Below are 14,317 nucleotides of genomic sequence, written 5' to 3'. Positions count from 1 at the left end.
TTGCAGACAAGGGGCTTTTGAATATACAGTGAACACAAATAATTAACCCACATAATATGTTCTATTTAACATATTTAATTTATATTTTCTTAAAATAGATTTACAGTTGTTATTAAAGACTATCTGATTAGTAGGACATTTAGTAATAATCTTTAATAGGGAATGAGGCAAAGCAAGTTCTGTCCAGTGTTAAAGAACTTTTAAATACTTATTTTTTTGTTTAAATTCTAATTCTCAATTACTCTGAACTTATTCAATTTATGTTGTTATCAATTATGTGTGATAGTAGCTAATAATAAGAAAATAAATACAGAGCAACATATGTAAAATGACAGAAATACTAGCCTGTATAAACAATATGGCCTCTGAACGTACTGTAGGTGAGCTGATGGTTTAAACTCCAGTTCCTTCAGTCCACAGGTCAAAGTGTCCTTAAGCAAAACTCTGAACCCCAGAAATGACTCCCAGTTTGTGCTTGTGAATGGGAACAAATTAAGTGTCCCTGAAGAAAAGCATTTGCCAAATAACACTGAAAGAGGAAGGAAGGAGATTTAAAACATATGCAGTAGCCTATATGATGTACTTGTACCTTACATAAAGTATAAATTAGAGCTAATCAGTTTAACATTAAAGCCCACACAGCTTTATTTATCTCTTTCTTTCCAAAATGTGACATTTGTATGTTTTTCTTTTGAATCCATGATCGTCATGCTTCCGGCATTAAGCTGGCTCTCTCTCGCTAACTTGACATATCTCATGTTGGAGCAGGGCAGTCTGGCGCTGAGCATCACCCCTCCCTCCTCCTCCTCCTCCTCCTCCCCCTCCCTTTCTTTCCCTCTTCTCAACATCAGCACCAGTGGTTTATGGAGGAGAGCCAGTGGCGGATTGTGCTGCTATGCAGAATTTACTGTAGCCCCCCATGTTTCAGTCCTGGGCAATAAGGCTTCCAGTGGCACAGCCTGGCATCGTAAATCAACTCTTTTTAAGTCAATTTCCTGAATGGCTTTTACATTTACATCATCTGAAAATATAATTCCCCTGAGATAAACTACATATGGTTTCTGATGAGTACTGTATTGAAAGTATCCTCAACTGTTTTTAGTCTCCTTAGTCATCCTGCCTCAGATCAGGCAGGACTCAGCAAGATCTGCATTGGAAACTGGTTGTAATGGGCTGAATGCTACAGCTTGAATGTTTAATCACGTTTTTTTTTCTTCGATCTGCTCCTATTGATTTTCCTCATCCTTAGACTGGTGCATTAGCATCAGCCTCATTTCCCTGAGTGACTGCTACGCTGCACTGTGACCTTTGGTAGTGATGGGGTAACAGTGCAGAAGGTGATTCCCTGAATGAAACTGAGCTGAGTGTGATGCAATACTGTTGATCCACCAGTATTTCATCCAAATGCGTTCAGATTAATTTTTCACTGCATGTCTTTGTCCTCATTTGTATCTGGTTTTCCAGGAACTGCCTGAAAGGAGATCTGTCAGAAATATCTCCCCCTTTGCATTATATTTCCTCTGTGTCCTTCCATCTCTTACTTTTCTCACTGTCCTCCTCCACCTTGTAATAAACACTCTGCAGAGAGCACTTGCACAAAGCAAATACAGGAAGGAGACAAGCAGTAGATGAAAGCCAGATTGTTGTATTTTTACAAGTCCCTAGACTCCTCATGCAGATGTAGTGCTGCTTAGGCCCAGGATAATTTCCACAACAGGGTTCAGGTTGAAACAGAGGGATAACTGTGGTCAGAGCCCCATCTTGTGGAAGGCCAGTGTGCTTACAAGTTCTAAGGAAGTGACTTGGTTTTTAATTTAATTTTATATAAATACCAACTATAAACGACACTTTAGAAACAACAGAGCCAACACTTCAGTTCTCTGGCAGAGGGCGCATTTAAACACATGGGTCCAACAAAGTCGTTCCAGTAGTTTATTAGAGGCAGTTTTTCAGGACCGGGCAGATGAATGCTCAGATTCCTCTCTACATGACAGTGGAATATTCAGTAGCAACAAAGACACACAGTTAGTAGTAATTATAGCATAGTTATTCACGTTCTACCCCAAGAGTTAGGTAAGAAGCCTTTCATCTCTGTGTCGTACTGTACAAGTGTAACTGAAGCCAGTTTAGTCTGACATAAAGACTGGTTCAGACAGGTTCTATATTACAGTAAAATCCACTGACCTGGACCTCTAACACTCACTAATTTACTTATTATATATTTAGTTTGTTAAATCCAGTCAACAAATAGTGCAGCACCTGGATTAAACAAAGTAGATAAATAATGAGCTTTCGAGGTGCTGGGAGGCTAGTTTTGTTACCTTTGAACAGAGCCAGACTAGCTGTTTCCCACTGTTTCTTCTAAGACAAGTTGTGTCTGCTGGTTCCAGCTACATATTGAGCATACAGAGTGGTATGGACCTCTTATCTAACTCTGGGCAAGAAAGTGAACAAATGCACAGTTTCCATTATTTTCTGCATTCACAATCTTAACATTTATAGGTACATCTTTAAACCTTGCTAAAGACATTAATATAATATAAATACAGTGCAAGCAATTGATTAAACACATAAATAAATCCATGAAACCAAAGCACATTATATAAGACTATAGACTGTAGAGGAAAAGGAAAGATACCGGTATCATTTTATTTATTTTAGTAGCAGTTTAGGATTTGTGATTCAACAACATCACTCTTCTTTTTCAGGTTACTTTGCTTCTTCTCCAGCCATAGCCTCAGTTTCTCCCTGTCAAAACATGCCTCTGTACTTGTCCTTGTCCTCCTCGTTCTTCTCTTGCATGCGCACGTTAAGCACAGCCAGCTCCCTCTTGACAGCCTTCTTCATGCCGGGGTCCAGGTCCAGCACCCTGCTGAAGTCCTGCCGAGCCTCCGCCTCGTTCCACACCTCCATGTGGGCCTTCCCTCGCAGGTAGAAGGCCTTCACTGAACCTGAAGGACAAATACAAACGCATAGTGTTTGACAGCAGCCATTCATGTGATGGACATCTCCATCTTAACTGAAGTATTTTAAACAAATAAATTATTTTAACAACTTTTTACAGCTCTATTACAATTATCTGTGCATCTACAAGATGAGTACGTAGCAGTATGGGCTGTGCGTGTTTGTGTTGAAATAGAGGCACCAGATCTTTTACAGGGTCAGACTTTTATAGACACATGAGACATACATTTGCAGCTACTATAAAAACTCACATACACACACACAGTGAAAAACATACCCAGCTTGTTAAAGGCTGAATAAACTGTGAAGCTGTGTTGCTTACACAGCATGACAGTCTTTCACACTCATAAATCAACGAGCTGGAATGTAATAAAAAAACTTTTTCTCCTTTAAAAATGTCACACAACTCCATCATCACTGAGGAGTCACACACACATCATCCTGTGTCGGTGCCAGACCTGGGTGCTGATTGATGATGTCGCTGGTGTGCTCGATGACCTCGTAGTACTCCTCCATGCGTAGCAGGCACTGGCAGTAGTTGAGGGTTAAGGTGTTGGCTGTCTTCTCCAGTTTCAGCCAGGGGGCCTCCCAGGCCTTCTCCTACAGGTGGAGAGTAGTTCAGATCCAGGTCAATACATACAGGAAGTGCCATGTTTGGTAAAATACCACCCATTCTATTGTAATTCTGTTGTATTTTGAACAAGTTATTTGATTCAGTCACCTTAGTCTGAACATTTTTGATGCAGATGATGGCCTCTTTGTACTTTTGTGTGGCCTCTTGGTAGCGCCCTTGTTTGTAGAGCTTGTTCCCTTGGCCGTGCAGTACAGGGACGACCTTTAGCCTCTCCTCATCACTCAAAGCCCATGACTCCCTGTTGTACTCACTGGGCTGCTGTACCTATAAAACACATGGGAGTTTGCTTCTGAAATAATATATCAGATTTCATCATTTTTACATTTTCGTTTCCAGTGGAGTTCCTCTCATGTCTTCCTTGCTCAAGCTCAACTCTAGCCTAGCTCTCTCTCACCTTGAGCAGCTCGAGGATGAAGTAGAGCGGTTTGGGCTCCTTCATCAGCTCATCCAGGTCGTCGTAGCCGAGGCTGTGGTAGGCGAACATGTTGGCCATGCCGCACGTGTGCATTTGCCACTCGACTGGGTCTTTGCCTTCTGCAATGCGTCGCATGCTCTTGGACACGAGTGGGTAAACGCCAGTGTGCTGGGGAGGATAATGAGAGAAAACTGAAAACAGAATCAGTGAATGATAATAAATGGTCTTCAGTCAAAACTCAAGGCTTAAGGTGACTGAGGTTTGACTTTAGAGCTTCTTAATTTGCAATAGTTGACTAACTTGTCCCTAACGCCTCTGTATGATGTCTGTGGAGTTTTGCATTTTTCACAGTCTATGAAGCAGCTCCAGGATTAAGATGGCATCATCACAGTAATACAGTCAAAACATGAGGAAATTCTTATTTTGTTGTTTCCCCTTTAATCCAGACTTTTCAGTGTGTCTCCTCAGGGTGTCACTGTGCCCTACAAAGACCAACCCTGTTGTCATGTTAACTGAATGCCACCAGAGAAGTTTAAAAAAAAAAAAAAAATCCTAAATGAAAATTAAAAAATGGGAAAAATTAACGCCTGATATGACTTCTGGATGTCAAACATTGTCAAAGATTTGTAAGGTTAGTGGTTGAAATTGTTTTTGTTTTTTTTGAGTTTATAATTGAGCTTTACCTTTAACCTAAGCATGACATTTAAATTGAGTTTTATTGTGATAACTTTAATTCTCTTTGGGGACAAGAAAAAACAAGAATAGTTAATGTTGTGCACAGACTTCATTTTGCTGCTTTCAGCACCTGAAAAGTGACGTGATGATCATATTCCTTTACGTACACATACCATCAACAAGAGATTAATGTCTTTTTAAGTTGTTTCCTATCACGTCCAGTCTGTTTCCTCAGTTCAGCATGTTAGGTTTGGCCTCCACTGGATGGGAGTGATGCTGCAGCGCACGTCCTATGAAGTGTGTGGAGCAGCCATGTTTGTTCAGGGGAGTGAATAAATGCTGTAAGCCCAATCAAATCTAATCAGAGTGGAGGGGAGTCAGTAGTGCTGATTCAGCAGGAATCCGAGCCGATTAGGGGGAAAGCGAGGCCGCTGCAGATTAATGACAGTATGCCTCAATCCATCTGTCTCTGTCAGTGCGCCACAGACACACACACACACACACACATGCATGCACACACTGTGAGACATAACAAATTGTAGATTACATAAGATACACATACAGCAACACATATCTAGAGGAGGTGTGTTTGCGTCGTAACACCTGTCTCTGGTATAGAGACATATGTGCTTATATACCAGATACCTGTATGAGCTTTCTAAATAGGAACCAGTCACTCAGAAACAACGTCCATAAAGACAAACCATCACTCACAAAATATGCAGGGAATTCAAAGGCAAACTGAGGTGACCAGTTCTGTTATCTATTAACCCTGTGTAGCCCTAAGAGTAATACTATTGCTGTTATTATCTGGTTATGTTCAATTTTATATTTCATGACCATATCGGCTATGAAGGATGATGCAATATATGCTTGTGCTTTATGTTTAGGCTTTAAATTTATAATTGGACCACACACTCTGCCAAAGTGCTCAGTCATGCTACTCAGAGGAGGATTGTACTTACAGACTATAATCCACTGTGTAACACATTACAACAAATCTGTAGCTTTTTTTTTTTTTTTTTTAAACACTCACAATGGTGTCACACCAGAACTCAGCCACCTCCCCGATCCTCATGGAGGACAGCAGGGTCTCCCAGATATCCAGTTTAAACATGTTGCCAATCACAACCTCCATGGGCGTCCCCACCACTTTGCTGTCATCTATCACCGTACGATCATCGTCACATAGCTGGGTGCGGAAGTGGAATGTCACCTGAGTGGAGAAACACCACAGAAGAGACAAACAGAGGGACTATATGAAGCTTGTTTCCTAAAACTGTAAAATGTAGACAAAAATGGAGTTGTAGTTAGAACCTGAGATGCAGGTTATCAGAAAAACCTTAAAATTAAAAGGGCAAGAGGAAGAGTTGTCACAAGTCAAAACTCACAGACAGGGAAAGATAACATATTTTGTTGAAACAGGGGCCTATTAAACACAAGTGAACATCAGTCTCAACAAAAATGTTATGTCACGAGCTTCACACAGCTCAGTTATTCAACAGGGCAGACAGACATGAGGAAGGACAGACATGCCAAGGTTGCATGGTTGTATAACATCCAAGGAAAGTTGTGCTCCCACTGACTTGTGGGTTCAACAGTTGTAAACACTATTGGGGAAACTTGAGGAGCAGTTTAGAGGATGGATCAGAAAGTAGAAAAAAGATACAGAAACTGTAACATGGAGTCAAGAAGCCGCATCACAGCTGATATAAAGTAGGAACACCCAGGAAATTTAAGGCCATTTTTCAAATGTAAGAATGATTTCATACAGTATGCCGAAAAAGCTTTCATTCTTTAAAAATGATCCGACACATATTGTATGACAGCAGTCTTTAGGTTAGACTTGTTTTGTCAAACCTGATGCAGCCAGTTCAAAGTATATTGGCTAAGCTCTGAAAAACAGTGTGCTAATCTAAGTAGCATTGAGTGATATATGTCCTCTATCAGCCTCTACTGGCTGCCAGTGGGAAATGTAACAACATAAACGCACCTCTCTTCAATCATCCTCTTGAATTGTAGTGACTTAAAATTGGCACAAGCCAGAAAAATGAAATCCATAAATCACGAGTCGTGAAGTAATTATGCCATATTTAAAACCAACAAGTTTTATGGAGCCTCTGTTTGGACATTCTCTAATTTTTTGATGCCTTGCAACTGTTTTAAACTGATCTGCTTCGTCTCTGCGTGGTCACGTGCTGCTCAACACAGTATGATAATTATGTTGAATTTCATTAGTACCTCTAATTAGATTTAGAATATTGAAACTTGCTTTGTGAGTTATGTTTTAATTCATCCCGTTTCATTTGTCCAAAACCAGAGTCATGCAGAGCTAACCTTCATCTGGAAATATGGTTTAATTAGATTAACTTACAGAGCAGTGAAATAGCTGTGGGCCCACACAGCTAGGTCTGTACTAGATGACAGCAAAGTTGTTTGAAAGCCTAACTGGAAATAGAGACATATTTGGTGTATATCCATCAGTGATGTTCTGGGATGTAGTGTAGTTAATGTGTTGAAGGCCTACAGTACCTTTGCCCCGGTGATGAATTTAGGAATTTCTCCAGTCCCTCCATGCAGGATTGTTTTCTTGATTCCCTCTGATCCCAGCAGCAGCGTATCCTGCATATCCGACATCTTTTTTATCTATTGGTATGGCTCGCATGTATATCTGCGTGTATCATGCAACATGTGCTGGGAGTACGTATGACTTGGAGGTGTTGTTCCCGGTGGATTATCTTAGGTAGGGATAATGAGATTACAAACTTCTCCTCCTCTCCTTATGTTTCATCATCTATCTGCCTCTTGTGTTAATCATCAGCACTCTGGAAGCACCAGAAACGTCCAGAAAGGAGGAGAAGTAGGGAGTCGGGGTGAGAGAGAGGTCTGAAAGGAGAGTCTAAATCTGTTGAATGTACCACAAGAACAGAACTGCAGCATGTGTGAGAGAGAAAGAATGAAAAGAAACACAAACAGGTCTGTGAGAATAGGACATGGTTTCCATTCTAGAGGAAATTTCCTGGATTTATGTGGATGTGGTGATCTGAACAACGCCGAGAATACTGAGAAATGGTGGAGCAGACAATTACTGTATGGACTCCTTGACCTTGTCTACTAAACATCTGTCTCCCATCTGGGTAGTGTGTGTAAGTGTGTGTGCGCACGTGTGTGTGTGTTTGTGAGAGAGAGTAATCCAAAGCTCCTGTAGTGTTTGCTAACAAAGTCTGCAAGCAGTTTGAGGGGGCAATTATTCTCAAACATTACCCAGTGTTAATACCTTATTCCATACTAATTGCACAAATAGAAAACCCCATAACTGCGCCTTGGCAGTGCTCACAATTGTATAACTTTACAGCTTTGTGTTTCCTCTGTGGAGCAACATGAAGCAAATGAGTGGGTATTTCACCATGAATTATCAGGCAAGGGCTGCTGTCTTATCTGTATTCAAATAACACCTCTATATCTTTGGAAAGTGCTGCAACATACTATCAGGTTTGCCTTTTTTCCACTGATGTGACAAACAGGATTGAGCAACAGTTTGGTATGCACTTGGCAGCTCTCCAAGGCAGAGGCAAAGAGCAGATTTTACACCCTCTTGTGGAGGAGGCCTATAGAGCGGCAGAGAGTTTGTCCTCTTCTTCATCACACTGGGCACTGGCCTGAAAGTGTTGATAATGTGGACGTGTAAAAGCCCCTTGAGACGTTTCTATATAATGCTAAGCTGCACAAATAAACCTCATTTAACTGGACTTGCTGTGACATCTTCATAATTTATCTTTAACCTTCACAGACTATTATAGACTATTATAAACTGTGACCTCACACAGGTGGGAGCAAGGTGTGGTGGTAGATTCATGAGCAGTAACACTGTACAATTAATGACGTTAAATTTAAATCATTAAAATCAAGTAAATGGTACGTCCTTTGTCTGGATTTTGCTCCTCCATCCTATGTCTGTGGTTTTGGAAACACTGAAACACTGAAAATGCAACATGGGCATATGGTGGGGGTGCTTCTCTTGGATGACAGGTTGGTGTTGCTATAGTTACAGCCTTTTACATCATCATCATATCTTAGAGTTTAAGAGAAAAGGGGATTTTTTTTTTTTTTTTTTTTGATTAATCTTCATTGCTGGACCCCTGTCTGTAACCCGAAAAGAAATTTTCAGAGTGAGTTTGTTCTGAAGGAGGTCTTGAGTTGCGTCTGTGTCCTCAGCTCGGGTCATTTTTTTTCCGACCAGCGAGGGTGGGGGATGGAGGTGGGGACAAGGGAGCAGCAATCCATCCAACCTGTTGGAGAAGTAATACTACGACAATGGTGTGTGTGTGTGTGTGTGTCTGTGTCTTTGTGTCAGAGTGACTCACATTGCTTGCGTCACACCGCCTACACCTTTCTCTCTTGCTCTGTCAGTACGTGTCTAGGTGCATTTGTGTTTGCGTATACATGCATAATCTGAATTTGCTGCGTTGTACAGTGTAGCATGGGAAATTGGATGTTCCAGTTTGCTGAACCACGTGCATACACGTCTTTGAGAACAGGTTCAGCTACAAGAGGCAGTGATGCCTGCGGGAGGTAGAACCCGGTCTCCATCACATTGGGCCCTGCTGGAAACTCATCACTGATGCATTAGTTCCACTTTAAGCAAGTCATACTCTATTTCTGGAAAGTACAGTCATGGATTTCCTGGGGAGGAGCCGTTCCCTGTGTAAAAGCCATTCATTCATATACATGACACACGGGGGAAGGCTCCTTCCATGACGCACAACATACACGCACATAGCATAATGTTTATGAATGTGTAAACCTTTTGTGCTGCTGCTGCTGTGGGAATGAGGCTCAGAGAGAGAGAGAGAGGGAGAGAGGAATTCTTTCTTGCTTTGTCAGATTGACATGTAGAGCTGACCCAGCAGATGCAAAAGGAAGATAAACAGCCAGTAAGAGCAGTCAGTAAACAAGTTTGGGAGACATCACATATACACACCACTTACTTTGCAGATTGTTAAAATAGATATTTTAAAAACCTATACTTTGTACAATTAAAAATAATGCATTGTTATACACTACACTTAAATATTTAACTACACGTAAAATGGTTAACATTAGCTCAGGAATTGAAGCATTGATAATGAAAATCCATCTATATAAAATAATACTGACATTGAGGCCTCCTTCTGTTGACTATTGAGTGCTTTTAATTTCGAAACTTGCAGTAGATTTTGTTGATTGAACTTAATATTACCTTTACTAAAACGTGTTTTGAGCTGATCTGAGGGGAACACATGGTTAATACAGACATGTGACAGGAGCAGCTTTAAGGGACATTTTGAAAGAGGAACTTTAATTACTTGTACTAATTAGTACTTGTAATTTTAAGTACAGGATCTGTATGCTTTTTCCACCGCTAACACACACACACACACACACACACACACAGATCAAGGCCAAGGCACCATGTATCCACCACTTATGTGTTTGTGTATATGTGTATTTCTCAGGTTGAGCAGAGGTGACAGGGTGGAGGGTCACACGGTGAATCACAGCCTCCCTGACGCTCACACAGACACACACATTTATACACTTATACACAAAGCAGGTATGACTAATCTACCTATTGTGGACACTTACATTCTGGTCTAGATGAACACACAGATATTCTTCCAAACACGCAGTCCCACATTAGGATTGCTCTCGGAGAAGCAAAGGTATGTGCACATTGTATCCTCAGCTGGAAATATGGAATACACACATATACACACACACACATGCACATATCAGTATTGCATGTGTTTCATCTGTTCTGATTTTGGAAGGAAACCATCAGAAACTTCCAACTTACAGATACTTTCCAACACTCTCCTACAATGATGATGACATTTCTGGTCTTTTACTCTTCTTTTATTGAATCAGTTTGAACTTTTTTATTTTCTGGATGATTTATAGGTTTTGGAAAGTCTGGCAAAGCCAGTACACGATTTTCACTTTGCACATTTTGGTCTAAGAACAATATGGATGAAATGTGTGGAGCTGGATGTTGCAGAGCATGCTTTATTTTTCTACAATGATTAGTTACAATAGTAGTTAATGAAGTTCAGGACTTTGGGGAGGTTTTGTAGAGACCAGTACAGTGTGTATGTGAGAGGCATTTACCTGGTTTTTAAGTTGTTGTTTCAGACCTAAATCTTGTAGCAGAAACTTTGTTTTATTAAGGGTGGTTGACCATTAGAGGCTAGGTTAATTGAAATAGACTGTGTGTAAAATGTGCAGTAAGATGCTAAAATCATGGACACAACCTTGAAAGCTTGTCTATATTTATATGACAAGAATTATAGATGCAAGGTCTGGTCCAGTCCAGTGTCCTGCCATTTGCGAGTTTCAGCTGTTCCCATCAGGCCACAGATTCAGAGTATGAAGTCTTAAAGAGTGGAACGAATTGCCGGGAATGTTTGAATGTTTGAGTGTTTTTTCCCCTCTGTATACACTGGCTTTTGACATCTAAATGTATTGAGTATTTTGAGTTTTGTGCACAAGAGTGGAAGAAACACTGATATGATGTGTAACATGTATTATGTAACACAATAGTGAAATAATATGATTCAGTATCTTCTAAAATATTAAGCTGTAAACTAAATAAAGCTGACAGTTTATGAAGTCAAGAAGTGGTTTAACTTAAATGACTGTGATTATTGTTTTGAGTCTACATGTGTATTTTTACAGTAAATAAACACAACTCTACCAACACATATGTTGTATCATGACAGTAGCCAAACTCTAGAGACAATAAAAGTATTTGAATAAAAATACAAGACTGTTTACACTAACAGGCTCTAAAGGTTATGTAACTTGACCAAACTGCAGCAGGAATCAGGAGTAATATCCACAGGCTAATGAGCTAACAGGCTAACAACAAGCTCTGAGTCTACTGTGACTCTGGTACGTGAATGAATCCAGCAAGCCCTGAAGTCCCTAGTTGGTGTCATAAGCATTCTTTGACATAAAGGGCTGCAGTTTGGTATATACGGGAAGCGTTAAGGGCAGTGTGTCTGTACGATAGATGGTATCAGCATCACCCAGTTCGAGTTTGTAAAGGTTTCTAGTACTGAACAGTCTCGGCAGCGACAGTAAGTCCCGAAGGTGAACACGTGTCAGTCAATCATCTACTGCATGGCTTAAAATAAGCTACACTTTGTTATTCAACACTAAAGTGAGTTTGTTACTGTATTTAAGACTAGTCTATACTTATTTATATAGCTGGCAGTTATATAGTTAGATTTGTAACATACATCCCGGCAGGCGGGAGAAGCAGGGAGCTGCAGCATATGGCTTTTTCCTGGGGCCAGTGCGTACGTATTGAACTCGGTAGGGAAGATTAGTTCCTTTATTTTAGGCCAGCATTCAGAGCAAATAAGCATAGGAAATCTTTCACACTAGCTGCTGTTGTTTTCATGAACAAATGAATCATCAGTTGTTGGTATTACTCTCTTCTGCTCTGTTTCTGTTCAAATTACCTTTCGGGAATAGTAAAGAAAGAAAGTAAAGAACCTCGCTCCAACTCAACCATTATCCCTGTGTGTATACACATTCAGAAATGTTTGCATTACTTGAAGTCCTCCAGCTATGTTTTCATGTTGACATACTGTATGTCACGGCTGCAACACTGAATACCATTCAGTATTATCCTATTTGTCATAAGTTAATGACACCTTTCCTGACAACACAGTGCACTCTTTATTTTAACAGAGAGGCCAGTGAAGCACAAGTTCATCCTGCATCAAATAAGAGAATTATATAACAATTTGCAAACAACCACTTAGGTAAATGGAAGAAAATTTACATTAGCTACATGTATTTTTACCTGTGCCAGTGTAATGCAAGTATGTGGTGCAGAAATTATCAGTGATAGTTTTTGTGCAAATTTATTCCAACTCCAATTTCCAGATTTTGATGTGGTATTGCTTCTGCGGTGTCATGAGGGAGAGCATTAATACACAAGTGAGTGGCACATTTAAATCTGTCCAAATCAACTGAATCTGTTTTAGGGTTTACTATTTTACTACTTAGGCAGAGTAAATGTTCAGGCTTCACCAGACCGTATCATTCATAATGACAAGTGATGACCAAAACTGATGAATGAGAACAATAAAAAGTCACTCCGTTTTCTCTTCTAGTCCACTAGATTAGGAAGTGAAATTGTTAAGATTTCCAGTCCATCCCTCATATTTCCTCCAAAGATTTGAAAAGGATAAGTGAGATGGCAGCACTTTAGTCAAGCCAGTCAAATCCTCCAGGCGCAGGCGATTTCATATTTGGATCTTCTATTCAACTTTTTAAACTGTATGCATGCTTTATTTATCCAAGTGACCAAAATGCAGGAAAGCTGCACACACAACTTTTATTCATAGATTACAGATGTCTGTGGAATTTGAACAATCACCCGCTCGACTTAGCTCTTTACAATGTATCTTCTGAACTAACTCATGGCTGAATGAAAGTTTTCTGCTCCTTATTTCCATGTATTCATCACCAGATCATACAGGTGATATTGTTTCCAACCCCTGTAATGTTCCACACATTTCTACATATTGTAAAACAAGGTCACAGGTTGGAAAGGATTGTATAACAAATGGCAGCCTCCCAACCATGTCTTACAAAAGTCTGCTGTGAGTCAACAAGACAATGATCATTTTTGTTCTATGCCTGGATAAACTCTGGGAAAAAAAACAAAAAAAACATAATGGAAGCGATATTTAACCCCGAATTACACAGATCTAGGCCATGTAGTGATGATCACTTAATTCCCTGTTCCTTGTGTAATTCCAGTCTAATCGCGCAGTAAAAGACGTCCCTGACATGTGCAGAGCAGACTGTTGGCTGCTTGCCCAAGCAGAAAAGGTCAGAGGTCAGAGTCACTGCTCTCTAAACCGCTGAGAGAGAGGACTTTTGACCCTGTAGTACCTCTTCTGACCAACAGGAGGACTGCTGGATCACTCATTAAGTGAGTGTGTGTGTGTGTGTGTGTGTGTGTGTGTGTGTGTGTGTGTGCTGTAGCTGTCCTGACTTGCAAAATTCTCAGGAACAGCCTGCACTGGAGTCTTGTGAAGTCATGCAGTGGGTGACAGGCGAGAACTTTCTGGAATGACACATTAGCTCAGATTCCCCATGTGTGCACATCAGTTGCAGCTCTTAAATTACTCATGATTTTTACTTAACGCAGTCTCCGTGGAGGTGAATTAAATATACATAGCTTGGTAACTAATTATTTTCTCTTGCGTTCCATAGCCTGTAATCTTTTAGCCAGTGCACAAGGATGTGTATTGTTTTGCTCTGATATTCATGGCCCTGTCCTAATCCCCGCTATCGTCAGAGATGCTGGCCTTTGGCTCTTTGGCTCTGAGGCTCTGTGGCTCTTCCCAGCCACAGCTCCCCCTGACCGGGCCCCTGCCGTCCTGCTCTCCGCCTGGCCCCGACCTTTAGCTACATACCAGAACACATAGCAGCAAGGACAAAGGGCAAATGCACACGACACATAAACACACTCATACAGTACATACTGGCTCCCTGTTTCTCAGGCACACGCTAACACAAAGGTGTCCTCTGTGGTACAGGAAATATGGGATCTAGGTGTGTGATGT

General features: G+C 40.7%; 1 protein-coding gene across 1 annotated transcript; it reads right to left on the bottom strand.

Annotated features, from left to right (window-relative positions):
- Window positions 1-1,924: 1,924 nt before the first annotated feature.
- On the bottom strand, window positions 1,925-7,422 carry aipl1 (aryl hydrocarbon receptor interacting protein-like 1). The gene is made up of 6 exons (XM_018687226.2): window positions 7,221-7,422; window positions 5,725-5,904; window positions 3,993-4,181; window positions 3,686-3,862; window positions 3,423-3,564; window positions 1,925-2,951 (listed from the first exon to the last, which is right to left on the bottom strand). Exons 1-6 carry the CDS (start codon window positions 7,323-7,325, stop codon window positions 2,752-2,754), a joined length of 993 nt encoding a protein of 330 aa, XP_018542742.1. The 5' UTR covers window positions 7,326-7,422; the 3' UTR covers window positions 1,925-2,751.
- Window positions 7,423-14,317: the final 6,895 nt, after the last annotated feature.

This window comes from Lates calcarifer, linkage group LG21 (assembly GCF_001640805.2).
Source record: "Lates calcarifer isolate ASB-BC8 linkage group LG21, TLL_Latcal_v3, whole genome shotgun sequence".
NCBI lineage: Eukaryota > Metazoa > Chordata > Actinopteri > Centropomidae > Lates > Lates calcarifer.
Note: the sequence above shows the minus strand (reverse complement) of the source record. Positions and strands in the feature narration are given on the sequence as shown.

What these genes read in the sequence shown, in the direction of transcription:
- aipl1 (XM_018687226.2), bottom strand. Translation starts at nt 7,325, where the DNA reads ATGTCGGATATGCAGGATACGCTGCTGCTGGGATCAGAGGGAATCAAG. An exon ending in TCATCCTCGAGCTGCTCAAG is followed by an intron (nt 3,863 to 3,992) that starts GTGAGAGAGAGC and finishes TGTGTTTTATAG; the next exon opens with GTACAGCAGCCCAGTGAGTA. An exon ending in TCAAAAATGTTCAGACTAAG is followed by an intron (nt 3,565 to 3,685) that starts GTGACTGAATCA and finishes CTCCACCTGTAG; the next exon opens with GAGAAGGCCTGGGAGGCCCC.